Source organism: Gorilla gorilla, chromosome 9 (assembly GCF_029281585.2).
Source record: "Gorilla gorilla gorilla isolate KB3781 chromosome 9, NHGRI_mGorGor1-v2.1_pri, whole genome shotgun sequence".
Lineage (NCBI taxonomy): Eukaryota > Metazoa > Chordata > Mammalia > Primates > Hominidae > Gorilla > Gorilla gorilla.
The window spans coordinates 80573586-80589852 of NC_073233.2; the positions used below are offsets into that span (position 1 = coordinate 80573586).

The window sequence follows — 16267 nt, forward strand, 5'->3', positions numbered from 1 at the left end:
ACAATGGGGAAGGCATGGAGTCAAGCCAGGGCTCTGCTTGGGGAAGGGGGTCGTCTGAATAGCTCAGGGCCTGGAGAAAGCAAGGCCTAGGTTCTCAGCTTCAGGCACTAGGCACTCACCCCTGGGCTTCCCGACCTCCTGTCCCCTCCTACCCCAGGACGCCCAATCCCCTTAACCAATCACAGGCCTCAGCACCATAGGGTAAAATATACAGATATATTTATATTATCAAAAAGTCCCCAAACTGGGGAAGGGGCATCAGGTAGTCTGGACCCCCCACTCAGCCCAGACTGGAAGGAAGGCTGAAGTCCCCAAAGCGCAGCTCTCAGCCCTGTAGAAGCTCAGCCAAGAGCTCCCTCCCCATGAGCTGAGTGCTCCTCTACAGCACCCGCTTTCTGCTGTTTTGGAGTTTGTTGGGAGGAGCAGGGGGCTCCCTTCCGGCAGGGCCCCAGGGCCTCACGCCTCTGAAAGGGTGGTGGTCCTCCCAAGTTCCTGACTTATGCCCATCTCTCCAGCCCCACAAGGACAGTGAACCCAGTGGGGTGAGCACGTTGGGCTAAGAGGTCTGAACACCTGGACAGAGTTGGGAGAGGTTCCTGCCCAGGCTGACCCTGCTGCCTCCCACCCCTGCCGGGGAACCCCATGCTGCAGTCAGGATGGAGGATGTGGGTTGTGGGGTGCAGTTTCCCATGCACCCCCCGCTGGCTCACATCAGGCCTTGGAGCATAAGGGGTGTCTGAACGGAAGGCTTCCAGTGGCGGAATCCTAGAGCCAAGGATGGGCTCCTGTGCTCAGACGTTGCGCAGAAGCTGCAGGAAGGCAAGAGACCCACAGGTATTTTGTGAAGGCCCAGAGGGGCTGGCGCCCCACTGAAGCTGCTGCAGCTGCTGCAGCCACTCTCCACTGCCAGCCGGGGAGCACTCCAATCAGCCAGGCTCCCAGCTCCCAGGGCCAGGCAGAGGGGACTCCCAGCTTCCAGGGCCAGGCAGAAGGGGCTCCTTTGAATGGTGTGAACCAAAGAGGCCTATGAGGGCCCCCACCAAGGCTGGAGGGAGGGGGCCAGAGGGCAATCGGGGAGGGCAATCAGGGCAATCATCTACTGTGGAGTAGAAGGCAGGCACCCAGCCAGGCCCCCAGCCCCCTGCCCAAAGGCATGGAGAGCCACTCACAGACAGAGGGTCCGCGGTGAAGGCAGCCACACTCCGGCGCATTTCATTTTCACTACCTCGAAGGGGGATCAGTGACACGCTACCCAGCCGGACCTCAGGCACCGCCCGGGACACGCGTGAGGGCTCTGAGGGCCACACCAGGCCATCATGCTGGGGAGCAGAGAGGAGGGGGCTGGGCTCAGCTTCAGTTCACCCAGACACTCAGCCTCAGATCTGCCCACACTTCCCAGAAATGCCTCTAGCTGTGGTCTGAGATGACACCCTCAGCTTTGATCCCCGCCGATATGAGAAGCAGCTGTGGGGAGAACATGACTGCATCTCTGGCAAAACACGGCCAGTTCTGTTACTCAACAACTCCAATCTCCAGATCCACAAACCCCTCCAAGAACCAAGAAAACATTTCTCTTAGAGGAACACATCTGCATGCACCCCGTCTTAGGAACTGGGAACTACAGAATCCACCGTTTCCCTTTAGGCTTTGCTTACCAGGAAGCTCAGGGCTAAAAGAACACAGCTCCAAGAAAGAACTCAGCCTAGCACCCTGGTTGTTTTGTCTCCCTTTTCCCTAAACACATATGAGCTCTCACTTTAAAAACTCTTTGTCTTAATTCATCTGTTTTAAGTCTAACCCAGCCTCTGGCCCTGCTCTGGCTCAGGAGTCATCCCCACCATGTCCCTGCCTGGGCTACCACAGCCACTGCCTCACTGGCCTGCTCACCTCTGGGTTCTATTCTCGGTCCCACTGCCCAACGCTGCACCCAGAGTGAGCCCTCGAAGACTCAAGCCTGCACCACACTCTGCCTAAATGCCACCCCCACCCCCGCCAGTGGTTCCCCACTGACCTCTGTGTCGAGTTCAGTTTCCCTGGCATGACCTACAAGCCTCTTTGAGATTCTGCTTCTCACTCCCTTTCCTGTGCTGACTTCCAGCACTCCTGGCTTCTCCCCTCACATTCCACTGTAACAATCTGTGCTTCTCTTGCATATCTCTGGACCTTTGCCTAAACCGTTCCCTCTGCCTAGAAGCCATCCCCCTCCTCTATGCTTGGTGAATTCTCCCACATTTCCTAAGACTCAGATCCCCTGGGCTCTTCACTGCCACCACAGCACTGATCACACTGGGCTATAACTGGCCACTTCTGAGTCTGTTTTCCTGTCCACATGAGGGGTGCCCCAAGGGCAGGATCTGTGTCCTGTCTGTCCCTAGCATCCCTGGCTTGGGGCTGGACTAACAGTAGGTGCTAGGAAGGGTTTATTGAATAAACTAGCAAATGAATTAAAAGCAACTCAAAATCTCCTTGAAGCAAGGGGTGGGTTGAATAGCACAGAAGCCAATGTCCCCATTCTCCATAATGGAAGCCTCCAGGGACCCACCCCACACCCCACACTCTGCACCTGGTACCTGCACAAACAGGAAGGTAGCGAACCACTCCCGGAGCTCCATCTGTGTGTCACAGCAGAGGTACCTGCAGGGTTGGACGCGGACCCACATGATGCCAAAGGCCTGACTGAGCAGGGAACACCGTGTCTGCCTTCCCAGCCCAGGGTCTGCTAGTGGTCACAGATCTGGGCAGTGATGAGGGACACAATGAAGGGGGACGTGCCACCATCTTTCCTCAGCCTGGGATCTCAGGATGAGGCGCTCACTCACCACTGCTGCTTCTCATGTTTCTCTGTCTCATGCACCACTGTGAAGCCCCAGCTACAGAGGAAGAAGGGAGAGAGTTGGGTGTTTGACAGGCCATAGAGGCTCAACGCCCCAGTTCCCAGGACAGAGCCCAGAAGCCACAGCCAGAGCCAGAGCCAGAGCCAGAGTTCAGAGCCTTCTCACAAGAGTGGCACGTCCTGGCCTCTTCCTCTCTCAGCCCCAACCAGCCTCCCAGGCCCTTGACACCCCTAAGCCCCAGCCCTACCCTCAGAATCTGTGATTCAGTAGGAATGGGGTGACACCTGAGAATTTGTGTTTTTTTTTTTGTTGTTGTTGTTTGTTTTTTTTGAGATAGGGTCTCACTCTGTCGCCCCGGCTGGAATGCAGTGTCGTGACTACAGATCACTGCAGCCCCAAACTCCAGGACTCAAGCGATCCTCCCACCTCAGCCTCCTGAGTAGCGCGCCACCAAACCCAGTTAATTTTTGTATTTTTTTGTAGAGACAGGGTCTCGCCATGTTGCCCAGGCTGGTTTCAAACTCCTGGGCTCAAGCAATCCACCTGACTTGGCTTCCTCAAGTACTGAGATTACAGATATGAGCCACTACACTTGGCGGAGAATTTGTGTTGAAGGTGTGTCCAGGTGATGCTGCTGGTCTGGGGACCACACCATCAGAGCCCCTGCACCGACCTCTGTCAAATTAAAAACCCCAGCTGTGCCTCCCCCATCAGTTCTGAGCTCCCATAAGCCCCAGTAGCAGGCCTATCTGCCCAGTCCCAGCTTACCAGGTGGGTGGCCTGAGTTTCTTCTTCACTCCCAGGTAGACTTTGAGACTCTTAACAGGCCACTCTTTCTCAGGCCGGTGACTCTGGGGTAGGGCAAGGAGAAGAGGGCACTTTAGTCTGCAGAAAGGGCACTGGGGCCGCTCTCCTGACTGGGCAGCTCCCTCTTCCAACTCCCCAGCCCTCTTTGCATCCCAGCACAGGGTGCCTCCTCCAAGAAGCCTTCCTGATAAAGCCCTCCCTGTTCACAATCTAGCCCAACCAACCTCCCAGCCCTAGGCCCCCAAGGCCTGTCTCCCTGCAGCAGTTATCAGACAGTCAACCCTCAGTCTCCAAGGCAGCCGTCCCAATTGGGACATCTGTAACAGCGAATCCCAGCACCACCCTGATGCCCTGCAAACTGGAGGACTTGAAGCATCACCCTGAATCAGATTGTATGTGGAGGGAGAACTGTACATCCTCCCCCAGCACCAAACTGAACGAGCGGGTGTGATCAGAGAGCCTTGGTTGGCTGCTTGTGTCTATGTTCATCTCAGATTATCCATTTCTCAGCCCTCTCTGCCCCACGGAGGCTCCAGGGTTGACCGTGTGAACAGAAGGCTTGAGGGACCAGCAGTTACTAGCTCTTTGGTTCCACAAGAAGGCTAATGACTCAAGCTGAAGCAGAACAGCTGTTCAATAGACCACAGGAATAACTTCCCAATGGTCTAGGTCAGGAAGCGAGAGACCAATGTACTGGGGAGGGACACCAGATTGCCAAAATGTTCACCTCTGGCCCCCGCCTCTGCATATGGGTCTGGGCTTGGAAGGAGCAGGCTGGCTCGGAGGCAGAGGGATGGGGGCAATGACCCCCAAGGAAGAGGCTGGTTGGAGGTCAAGCTAATGAGGCTTCCTCCTGCTCTAGGAGCCACTTGCTTGAAGCCCTACCCCTACCAGGCACCCCTGGAGTCCACAGGGGCACCAGAGTGAATGGCAGGGGAGGGTGATTCACTTACAACCGAAACTGGGGGTCAAAGACTGAGCCACCTCCCCCCTGTTCCCCACCATTGCTCCCAGCCACCTCCAGGCATGGCTCCTCAGCAGGGGCCAGAGAAAGGACGGCCAGGGGAGGGGGAAGTTTTGGGAACTGGTGGACTTCCTGTGATATCACAAAAGGATGGGCTGCTTAGGGACTGGAGAAGACCTCTGTGCTCTCACAGGGGTTGTGGCTTAGGAGGGCCTTAGTAAGGACTTTTCACTCTGCTTTTACCCCGATACCTGCTGATTGGAAAGCCTCATGTCTTCTACAGACAGCACCTAACCTGATGATGGCCATGTGCCCAGGAGGGCCTGGAACCAACTGGGCTGCAGGCATGGAACAATCAGGGCTGCAGACAGGGAGGAAATTAGGCAGGCGGGAGGAAATTAGGCTTTGGACATGGAAGAAACAAGATGTGGGGGAATGCAAGGAAGAAACCTGTATGCACACACAGAAGAAGCAAGGCTGGGAGCACTAGAGCAATCGGCCTGCAAACTGGAAGACAGGTGATGGCAGAAATGGAAAGACTGAGACAGAGGCTATAAAAGAGATTCGGCTGCAGGCATGGAAAACACAAGGTTCTGGGCATGAGAGAGGAAGGATGTGGGGGAAACTGGACTCCAGGTACGGGAGGAATCGGCTGAGGGGATGGAAAACAGGCTGTGGGTTTGGAAGAAGTCAGGCTGTGGGTGGGAGGGGAACAGAACTAGAAGCAAGCAGTCAAGTGAGTTGAGGGTGGATGGGACAGGCCCAGTCAGGCGCAGAGGCAACTGCAGGAATCAAGGCATTCAAACCAGACTGTGGCTCCAAGAATGAAAACACAACCCTCAGGCCTCCGATTCCTTAGGATCTGATGTGCATGACATGTGTGTGATGTAAGGGTGGCTGAGTCAGAAAGTCTGCAGAAGTGGGTCTTGGGAGGGAAGGATGTCAGTCAATGCAATCTCCTTTTGAGAATGAATCCCCCAAGCTGGAGTGTAGTGGTGCAATCTCAGCTCACTGCAACCCCAACTCATGGGATCAAGCCATCCTCCCACTTCAGCCTCCTGAGTAGCTGGGACTACAGGCATGCACCACCACATCCGGCTAATTTTTATAGAGACAGGGTTTCACCATGTTGCCCAGGCTGGTCTCAAACTCCTGGACTCAAGCAATCCTCCCACCTTGACCTCTCAAATTGCTGGGATTACAGGCATGAGCCACTGCACCTGGCCCAAGGACATTTCTAATCAGACGGCTCATGTTTCCAGCATCTCCAAGGCATGGGGCCATGGGCAGACAATGACGTTTACTCTTGATGCTTAAGGATCTCTGCTGGAACCAAGATCTTTCTAGCATGTGCCTTTTCCAGGTGCCTCAGGGTCTTTAACAAGAGGAGACCCCCAGGATAAGGCACAAGTGGACGTGTATCCTACTGAATCACCTGAGATTGTCCCAATTTCAAATATTCTGTCCTACTGCCGCATAAACCAACAAATGCCAGAGTTGATAACCCCATGGTAACCAGCCCACATCTGCTCAGGGCCTCTGCCAGGCCAGAGGTGTTGGCTGTCTCTGGGGTGTGAAGAGCACCACCTACCCTGTGCTGAGCACCCCTCCCTGCTGAGTCCTCAAGTCTGAGACTTCCAGGAATACAAGCTTGCATTTCCACACTAAGAAACCTGGGTGCAAGTCCCAGTCAACACTTATAGATGGCCTTGGGCAAGTCACACAAAGCCTGTTTTCTCACCTGGAAGTGGGGACAGCCCTCTTCCTCAGAGAACAGTAGTAAGGATTCCATGTCTCAGTATGTGAAGGGCCAGCACTAAGCCAGGTTCCTTAGGGAACATTAGATCTCATCCCTTTTTCTAGCTCTCCTGCCTCCTTCCTTCCATGCCCAGGGATCCACAGCTCCCTTTCCAGGTACTTCAGCCATCTTCCCTCCCTTCTGCCCACAGCGAGGGTTCTAAGCACTCCTAGAGGGAGGGGGCCAGGGAAATAGCATCCCAGAACCAAGGGGGATTGACTGGATGGGCAGATAGGCTCAGAAGTGAGGATGTGATCACAGAAGAGGGCAAAGGAGAGAAGAGACGGTGTTTCCCACAGGGTTAGCAGGAGCCCAGGATGCATTAGAGGAGGCACAAAATGCAAAGAGAAGGAGATGAGGTCCTGCTCTATCTGCTCTGCTCCTGCCATGGCAGCCAAGCCTGTTCAGATGACCTCAGGAAATGCAAGGGGCAGGAAGAGGCTGAAGACACTGGGGATGGGGTGGGGGGTAGCTGTGGGAGCTCAGGCTAGACCACCGGGCTTGGAACCATGTCTCTGTTGCCCATCCTGCAGGGCAGCAGTCCCCAGTCTTTTTGGTACCAGGGACCAGTTCTGTGGACAACAATTTTTCCATGGGTGGGGGGATGGTTTCGGGATAAAACTGTAAAACCTCAGATGTTCAGACATTAGACTCTCATAAGAAGCGCACAACCTAGATCCCTCGCTTGCACAGTTCACAGTAGGGTTCGCACTCTTATGAGGATCTAACGCCGCTGCTGACCTAACAGGAGGCAGAGCTCAGGCAGTAATTCTCACTCGCCCGATGTTCACCTCCTGTTGCACGGCCCTGTTCCCAACAGTTGGGGATCCCTGCTGTAGGACATCTATGCTCTGTGGCCCCCAAGGCATAGCTGGGACCCATGGGGGCATCATGAGATGCAGATCCTCAGCAGAACCTGAGCAAGGACCTTTTCCAGACAGAAGTATCCCCCTAGGAACAGGGCAGCCCCAAGGGCGGAGGGATGAGCTCTCTCTCCTAGGAGTGTGCAGAGTGGAAATAGCCAGCCAGGAAGCCTCAGAGAGACTGCTACCCCAGGTGGGGGTATCCCACAAGCCTCTCTCGTCCCACCCTGGCATGTTAGGATCAGGGCAGTAGCAAGAACATTCTGACAGTCCTGGAACACTGTCCAGGGTTGGAAATAAGGTGGCTCCAGGGATGACAGGAGATGAAGATCAGGGCTCTAATTCAAACCTAGGTGCCATCGTTACTGGATCTTTAACTTCTACACTAAGTCCTTTGGAAAATTCTAGAGCATTGCACTGATAAGGAACCCTATATTGGGGAAAGGACCCTGGGACAGGATTAGGGATAAAGGGGAGGAGCTTAGGCCCCAGGATAGGGGCCAGTGCCAACTGGCAAGGGGGCAGGGATCCATGCCTGGAGATGGCCAGGAGCCCTGGCTGTCTCCCCATGCTCCCACCCAGCTCATTTGGCCCCCAGGTGGTGTAAGGCAGCTGGCAGTCAGCCCACAGCTACTCACGGTCTCAGGGGCCCCGCTCCACGGCCTCTGGCTCTGTTTGATAGAGGATCAGGGTTATGGAAGAAGTCCCAGGTCTAGAGCCAGGACAGCATGTGCAGTGATGTGTGGGGTTGGGGTGTGTGTATGGCATGTATGTGCAGAAGGTGGAGGGTGTCAAATGGAGTCTGGGTTGGGAGAACACCTGCATGTGGACAGAATGAGTGAGGAGGGTGGCCCGGGAGGCATATAACATACAATATGACAAGGCATGCATGCACAACTTGGGGCTGTCATCAAGTAACAGGTTCCTGTGGATGCAGTGATAAGGCACAGGTACAGTGAGACAGAGCATGGGCATGGAGTGGTGTGATGGCATCCGGGTGCCAGGGTTTAGTGGGGCTACAGGGCACACTAGAGTGGCCATCCAGGGCCACAGCAGGAGGGGTCTTGAGAGTCTACAGTTCTCTCCCACTGCTGTGCCATCCTGAGAGCCTGTAATGGGAATATTTCCACTTGCAGACCAAGGGGAATCTCTGAGCACATTCAGGTGTACAGGTGCCCACCCTGGGGCAGAACCCAGCGGGGCCACTTACCCGGACCTCCTTGTACAGCCGCAAACAGCTGCTGTTGAGGATGAAGTAGCGATCGTGGAAGCCACCTGAGGGCAGGCCCAGGCCCAGGAGGCTGCGGTCCTCACGGAACTTCATCATGCCATGCTTGGTGTCACCGACACGGCTGGCTGGGGGGTGGGACTGGAGTGGGCACAGGCTGCACCAACCCCTACCCGGGGCTGGGTCCCAGGATGAAGGAAGCTGCCCCATCCTGCCCCAGCTTCTCCATAGAGGCCCACCCACTTGGCGCCCTCTGTCTGAGCTGTTCCTACCTGGCACCACCAGGTCCCACCCTGGCTCTGGAAGAGAGGACCACCTGGAGCCTGGCCACCCTGCAGGCACCACCTACCCAGGTACAGCAGCATGGCCTCCATGGCCTGGTGCTTCTTCACCACCAGGTGGCTGTCCGTGCCCAGCCCGTGCAGGATGGGCAGCACCTTCTCCGCAAAGTGCAGGGGGCGCTCTGGGGAGAGGTCACACCTACCGTCACTGGGACCACATGGCCCGATACCACCAAAGGCTGGCAGATGGGCACATATCACCTACACATCCCCTGTCCACTCCAACCGTCTGCAAGTGCCATGACACAAAACACCACCATCACGACCACCCTTCCCATGACCAAGCTTCAGGCTTGACACACCTGGCTGTGACCAAAGCTGCTCAAATTCAACATGTGCAAAACCATGCCCATGATCTCCACCCCCTGCCTCCCTTCCCACCCTCCCTGTGGCCCCCATCAGGGAAACACCACCACCACCCGCCAGGCTGCTCAACCCAGAAACAAACCCCTCCTCCCTCTCCCAATCCACACGTCGAATCTCTCTGCTCTGTCCATCTCCACTGCTGCCGCCCCAGCCCACATTACCGCCTTCTCCTTGGACGAAACCATGGCCTTCAAAGTGTGCTCTAATTTCCCTCTCCCCAACCATCAGCGAGTAGCAATCTTCTTAAACTGCCATTCACTAGCCCTCCGATGGTCTTGCATTGCTGCTAGGCCCTGCATGGCTGCCTCTGCCTCGATCTCCAGCCCCACCCATGTCACCACCCCCTCACTGCCCTTGTCTCCTTGAAAGGGCTGTGCCTCTGCCCACCACAGGGCTTTTGCCTTCTTCACCAAGTAACCCCTACTCTTCCTTCCCATCCTGGCTCAGGGAAGACCTGGCAATGCCATGGGTCTTTCCTCCACAGCAGTTAACACATCTGTAGTTGAACATTTATTGGTATGATCATTAGACTAATGCCTCCATCCCACACCAGACTAACCCCCATGAGGATAGGGACTGTGTGTGTGGCTCCCTAGCCCAGTGCCTGGCACTCAACAAATATAGTAAAACAAATGAACAGATACAGCCTCATCCTCCACTGCCATCAAGACCACCTTTACCATAAAATACCTTTCTCACCTCAACCATCACCATTGTCACTGACATCTTCTATTAGCCACATGACAGCCATAACCTCAATCCCTGCCAGCACCCTATCACCACCGTCACAGAGATCAGTGTGACAGCAACACGTCATCAAAGCCCTTTTCACCACCCATCCTCATGTGCAGGGTAGGGCAGGACAGACTGGGGCTACAGCTGAGACAAGACAAGCCATACCACACCCTGCACAAGCCCAGCGTCACCCACCTGCCTCCTCCCTCTCGTTGACCTCAAAGCAGGTCCAATAGTCCTTCTCCCTGATGCCTACGTTCCGGCGATCCAGGATCTCCAGGGTGAGCTCCTCAGCAGTCATGGATGCTGGGATCTGCAAGGACCAAGGAGGAGATTAGCCTACCTGTGCCTAGCCCCTGCTCTGCCACAACCTTGCTATGTGACTCAGAGCCTGAGCCCATCCTTCTCAGGCCCTTCTGGAGTCCTGGGATAGAGAAGGGTATTTCTGAGTGGTTCTTAGGAGCAGGCCCCAGCACCAGCCAGATACAGGTCCCAAACTGGTCCTCTCCTTGGGGTAGAAGCAGTGCTCCCCTGGCCATCTGAGCCTGTGCCTGGCCCAGCCTGATTCTCTAGCCCCTTGGCTTCTAGGTCCCAGCACCTACCTTGATATGCTGCTCAGTCTCTGCCTTCTTCTCTTCCAGATACACTGTGCAGATGAAGTCACCGGCATGCTGCAGGGAGACAGGGCTCAGCTGGGAGCCTAGGAAATGGGTGCAGGTGGCAGGCCCAAGCCCCCCACCCAGGCTCCAGCCTTCACCTGGGTCCCACTGGCAGTGCCAGCCACGCGCATCTTCACAATGGCAGTGATCTCCTCCCGCTGCTTCCTGAGCTCTTCCTCATCCACCTGGGAAGGGGCGAGAGGCAGGGACAGGTGGTCACCGCCATCTGGAAGGATCACCCCTGCCCTCCACTGCCCACTGGCCAGGGACGCACACTAAACACCACCACATAGTGGTTAATGAGGTCTTCCACCACACGGCCAGCCTTGTAGTCCTGCCCATCTGTCTGGAAGAGCGTGGGCCCAAACACAATTGCCAGGTTGTGCACGTTCATCTGGTTCGTGTCTGAGAAGCACTGAACACTGGAGAGGGGAGGAGGAGGGCTTTGAGTGAGGAGTCAGGCCAGAGCTTCCCATCTCACCCTGTTAATTTCTGACAGGTCCAAGACTGGTCTGGTCAGAGGGGACCACTATTTAACAGGGTAGGAACAGTTTTTCTGGCCATATCTTGGGTCCTGGTAGGAGCAGGACTGGGAAGCTGGGAGATCCAGACAAGGTACCCTGGCCGCAATTGGAAAAATCCTCTACAACAGTGGTCCCCAACAGTTCTGGCACAAGGGATTGGTTTCATGGAAGACAATTTTTCCAAGGACAGGGTCGGGGGGCAGGGGATGGTTTCAGAGGCATTAGATTCTCATAAGGAGTGCGCCACCTCCCATGCGCGGTTCACAATAGAGTTCCGATCCTTTGAGAATCTAATGCCGCGGCTGATCTGACAGGAGGCAGAGCTGACAGGAGGCAGAGCTCAGGCAGTAACGCTTGTTCACCCACCACTCACCTCCTGCTGTGCAGCCTGGTTCCTAACAGGCCACGAACCTGTACTGGTCTGTGGCCTGGGGACTGGGGACCCCTGCTCTACAAATATCCAATGTTAGGGCAGATCACAGTCAGCACTTGGTGCAAAAGCCCAGCTGGCTCCCAGAGGAGGGTAGTCAGCCAGGGTGGGGGTAGAAGAACCTTCATCCCATCCCCCCAGAATCTCACAGTGGTATCGTCCCTCACCAGTACAGGTGGCTGATAAGGGCCTTCACTGTGGCCCGGTTGACAGGGGGCAGCCGCACCAGCAGCTCTCGGTACCTGGAGACCTTCTCCTCCTCGTCCTCAATCTCTGGGTGGGAAAGATAAATCAAGTCAGAAACCCCCTGTAACTATCTTCCCCCCACCCCGCCCGGGCTGCTCTGCCTCTCATGGTGGGTGACAGCAGTCCCTGTGCCCTCCAAGTCAATGCAGGCCAGGCATTCAACCAGGGTAAGGAACTCTCGGTCTTCCAGGGCCCCTGGCTCTGTATGGAGTGGCGATGGGAATGAGAAGCAGAGGCAAGCAACTGGAGCCTGTGGGTTAGGGTGAGCCTAGTGCAAGTGCCACAAGGGAAGGGCGCAGGAGTCCGGAGGGATGGGTGGAGGAGGAGGAGGCTGGGCACGGGCTGCAGGGCCCACCTGAGGCCTCCAGCCAGGCTAGGCGCTGGGCGCGAGTGAAGAGCCCATCAGGCAGGTCGCGCAGGAAGCGCTTGAGCGCCGAGGAAACATCATCCACGTGCTGCTCGCCCTCCTTGAGGTGCACAGAGCGCGCATCCTGCCGCAGGCTCTCCAGCAGCCGCTGTGTCTTTGATGTCTGCCCACACTTGCGGTAGATGCCCTCGGAGGTCAGGCCTAGGGAGGGGCGGGGCCAAGCGTTCAGGGCCTGAGGCATAGAGTCATGGGGCGGGGCCACGCAGTTCTGGGGCGGGAGGTGGCTCTCCCGGAGGGGCGGGGCTGGCACCCTAGGGGCAGGGCTCACCGCACTGCGTGATGTAGTCCACACAGCGGTACACGATCACCGGGATATCCGAGTCCCCAAGCTGCTGCTCCGACAGCGTGTCCCCCATGCTGGCGGCTGCTTTCTGGATGGCCCCCAGCCAACCCATGAAGTCCAGCCGCCGCTCGCCCTGTATGTACAGTGTCCTGGGCCAGGGACAGTCAGTCACTGAGGGGCCTACACATATCCCACCCTGTCCCCAGGCCCATCAGACTGCTCCAGCCTTCTCAGAGCCCCTCAGGGAGGCCGTGGCTCACCTCCTTCGCTCCACCAGCACCAGCACCTGGTTCTCACTGTCCCCCTGGATGGCTGTGGAGGGGTTAGTCAAGGTGAGGCCCAGGTCTTGCTCCTGATCCCCAACCTGCTCCCTCCCTCTCTGAGCACACACACACCCTTGAGACCCGCCCACCAATGTATGGGGTGGCTGAGATGCACCCCAAGGACATGAGAGGGCAGGATGGCGGCTCTGGCCAGGCCAGGCAGAGTTCAGATTTCCAGGCAAGGGCTGGGGGCCTGGGAGCCCAGGATAGGTTGCCCTGGAGGCTGGGGGCCCAGGTCTGGTCCACGCACAAAGCTCCTGCAGTTTCCGTAGTTGCAGCGGCTCTTCGCAGGGCCCCTCCGGGAAGACAGCGCGGAGCTCCGAGCCACTGAGAGAGAACCAGCCCTCCTGGGCCCGCTGTAGGCTCAGGCCAGCTTTGTAGGGTAGGCGTCCGAGCCGCTCAAAATCCCGGGCCAGCAGATCCTCGGCTAGGGGAGGCACGAATGCCTGGCAGAGAGGCGCCGGGGGAGACAGCATCAGCCAACGGCACTGCCTGCCCCAATGCCCCAGCTCCTTGGCTTACAGGCACATGCCCTCTTCCTACCCAGCTTCCTTCTCTTCTCTTCCCCAAGGCAGAACCAAGCCCAGTGATGGAACTTGGGTACCATGCCCCACTTCATACCCACTCAGATGTGCCCGCCTCTGGAAAGCCTTCCCAGACACCTTCTGGAGGGCCCTTCTCTGGGCCCCCACAGCACCAAAGCATTCTTGCCCTCTGTTGTGGCACTGGTTACACTGCTGCCGCCGCCTGAACTACACCCGCAGGGGAGCTGTCTCCCCCACCCACATGGGAGCTACTGAAGAGCTAGGACTAAGCCTGGTTCATCTGGGTCCCCAGGTCTCCGAGGGCTGACTCTCAGGAGGCGCACAAGACAACTGATCAACGGAGAAGTGAATGATAAAAAGTCACAGGCTCTCACAGCACAGGGGACCCCACAGGCACCTGGCTCTAGTCCCCGAGGCAGAGCTCTCCCGGCGGCCTCCCTGCCTCTTCCCTCCAGCCTCTGCTTGCTTGCCTCCAGGAACGAGGAGCACACCCCCTCTGGAGGCCGCACTGTCCATCCTAAGATGGCTCTGACTGTCATTCACTGTTAAACACTTATTGAGCACCTATGGAGTGCAAGGCCCACAGCCCTTCTTCTGCAGAGCTAGGATAGGTCTGACCAACTCCGCAGAGGGCTGCAGATTACAGTAGGCTCTTGGTGGGACAGGCCTGCTCCATGTCTGCTGCCCTGCATCTAGCTTCTGCTCTCTAGACGGGGGAGCTGGGATACATGGGATTGGCCAGGAGGCCCCACCTTCCCTAGTCAGACACCCTTACACCCGCCCTGCTACCCCAGGCTCACCTTAGCAATACACTTGACCCACTCATGAGCCTGCTCCGTGCTCTCCAGCCCAAACAGGTACAGCCGTTCTCCCTCCGTGTACACCTCAAAGGTGTGCTCAAAGCTGCAAATACACAGGCCAGGACTCAGGCCCACCTCATCCAGCACGGGCCCACCCCCAACCCGCACCATCAACCGCCATCCTCTGCCCCCTCCACACTGCCTCGGCGCTTGTCCTTACTCTGGTCCCCTAAGAGGTGGTGGAAAAGTCTTGGGCTGGGGCCTCAAGAGACCGGAGTCGGCCCTTGTGCAGCCTCCGTTTGCTGTGTGACCCTGCAGAGGTCCTCCCCTTCTCTGGGTCTATTTCCCTGTCTCCCCAGTGGGGGATTGTACCTTATGGCAACCACAGTCTGATTTGCCCAGGACCACTCACCCGTGGGTGTCAGGAGGGGGCACTGCCAGGCACACAATCTCACTGGCCCGAATCTCTCCATTGGGGGTCACTGCCCGCTCATTCTCAAAGTAGCTCAGGACCCCGTCACCAAGGACACACCAGCGTCGGCTGAACTCTGGGGAGAATTTGGGCAGGGGAGCCATCAGGGAGCCCCCCACCACCTGAAAAACACCTCTGCATCCTCCCGGGGCTCCTGCTCCCATCTGACCCATGAGCTCTTCATTCTCTCAAGTTTTCCGTAAATCCATCCACCTCTCTGCATCCCCACCACGCCAGCCAGCCCACAAGTCATCCGCTCCCCCAGGCCTCTACAGCAGCCCCTTCCAAAATCCCAGAGTGATCTAGCTAAAATCAGACCCCATCCTTCCTCTAACCAAAACCATTCCACAGTCCTCAGGACAGACTCTGTGCCCCTCAGCCTGCCATTCAAGGCCCTGCCAGGTCTACCCCTGCCCGTCTCTCCAGCTGCCTCTCTGTCACTCCTGGACACACACATCCCTACCCAGCACTCCCAGCTTTTGCAAACCTTGTCCCCTCTACCCACCACCTGAATGTCACAGGAAGCCTTCTATGCCCCAACCTCCTTTTCCAGAAGCACCCATCACTCTGTACTCTGCCTCCTGCTACAATGGCTCTGAAGGACTGGCAAGGTCCCATAAAAGAAACAGAAATGGGAATCTGGACCAGGAAAGGTAATGGAAAGGATAGGCTGTCATGGCCATGCAGGCTTGTACCGTTCACAGCACTGAGCTTTACAGTGGCTCAGAGCTTCCTGGCATCCAGGGCAAAAAGGATGACTCAGGCAGTTGTTACATAAATGACATTGTCAGGCAGAGGGAGGCAGACCTGGGGCAATGAGGTTGTGAACAGCATGGAGTTCCAAAGAAATCTCTTTGGGAGTTGGAGGGCTTTGTCCCCGTAGGAAAGCATGCAGGAGGTGCTGAGGGATGTTGTCAGCAATGACCTCACAATGTTCCCACAGCAGACTCTGTCTCTCATCCTGTCTGTGAGGGCCTGACATTTGCTCTTTGAGGGCAATGTGTCCTCAGGCCTGTCCCCGCAGATGGGCTCCCTCCAGGAGCACCAGCTCTGCCTGAGTCATCCTTCATTCTGCAGATATTTGCCAAGTGCCCACTGTGTGCTAGCCACTGTTCTAGGATCTGGGGGCTACAGGCAGTGGTGGCCAAAAGGAGTTTATGTCCCAGTGGGGTACAGAGAATCTATAGATAAGTACATTAATGGACAAATGAGTACCAGGTAAGTGGTGTGAAGAAAATGCAGGGTAGCCAGGCGTGGTGACTCACGCCTGTAATCCCAGTACTTTGGGAGGCCAAGGCGGGCAGATCACCTGAGGTCGGGAGTTTGAGACCAACCTGACCAACATGGTGAAACCCCATCTCTACTAACTAAATTAGCCAGGCATGATGGCGCATGCCTGTAATCCCAGCTACTCGGGAGGCTGAGGCAGGAGAATTGCTTGAACCCGGGAGGCAGAGGTTGCGGTGAGCCAAGATCGTGCCATTGCACTCCAGCCTGGGCAACAAGAGCGAAACTCCATCTCAAAAGGGTAAAGGGAGAGATGGGGGGTGCTATCTTGCATAAGGTAGTCAGAGATGACATCTCTGCAGGAGTGATACTGAAACAGAGACCTGACGGAAGTG

The 16267-nt window shown here is 56.6% G+C and overlaps 1 protein-coding gene across 12 annotated transcripts in view; it reads right to left on the reverse strand.

Annotated features, from left to right (window-relative positions):
- Positions 1 to 202: 202 nt before the first annotated feature.
- The window catches only part of ARAP1 (ArfGAP with RhoGAP domain, ankyrin repeat and PH domain 1), a 67446-nt gene continuing 51381 nt past the window's right edge, over positions 203 to 16267 (reverse strand). For 7 of the 12 annotated variants that reach the window (XM_063693360.1, XM_063693358.1, XM_063693357.1 and 4 more), the window contains 19 exons: positions 14586 to 14721; positions 14174 to 14276; positions 13079 to 13274; positions 12766 to 12817; positions 12491 to 12654; positions 12151 to 12363; positions 11717 to 11822; positions 10870 to 11017; positions 10694 to 10780; positions 10539 to 10607; positions 10132 to 10249; positions 8844 to 8957; positions 8477 to 8622; positions 7905 to 7937; positions 3603 to 3685; positions 2820 to 2870; positions 2571 to 2634; positions 1170 to 1319; positions 203 to 809 (listed from right to left, as the gene is read on the reverse strand). In XM_063693360.1, coding sequence (XP_063549430.1) covers positions 792 to 809; positions 1170 to 1319; positions 2571 to 2634; positions 2820 to 2870; positions 3603 to 3685; positions 7905 to 7937; positions 8477 to 8622; positions 8844 to 8957; positions 10132 to 10249; positions 10539 to 10607; positions 10694 to 10780; positions 10870 to 11017; positions 11717 to 11822; positions 12151 to 12363; positions 12491 to 12654; positions 12766 to 12817; positions 13079 to 13274; positions 14174 to 14276; positions 14586 to 14721 — 2051 coding nt within the window. In that variant the 3' untranslated portion in view covers positions 203 to 791. The remainder of the gene's footprint in view (positions 810 to 1169; positions 1320 to 2570; positions 2635 to 2819; positions 2871 to 3602; positions 3686 to 7904; positions 7938 to 8476; positions 8623 to 8843; positions 8958 to 10131; positions 10250 to 10538; positions 10608 to 10693; positions 10781 to 10869; positions 11018 to 11716; positions 11823 to 12150; positions 12364 to 12490; positions 12655 to 12765; positions 12818 to 13078; positions 13275 to 14173; positions 14277 to 14585; positions 14722 to 16267) is intronic. The other 5 variants (XM_063693362.1, XM_063693359.1, XM_055356750.2 and 2 more) reach the window with 1 other exon arrangement.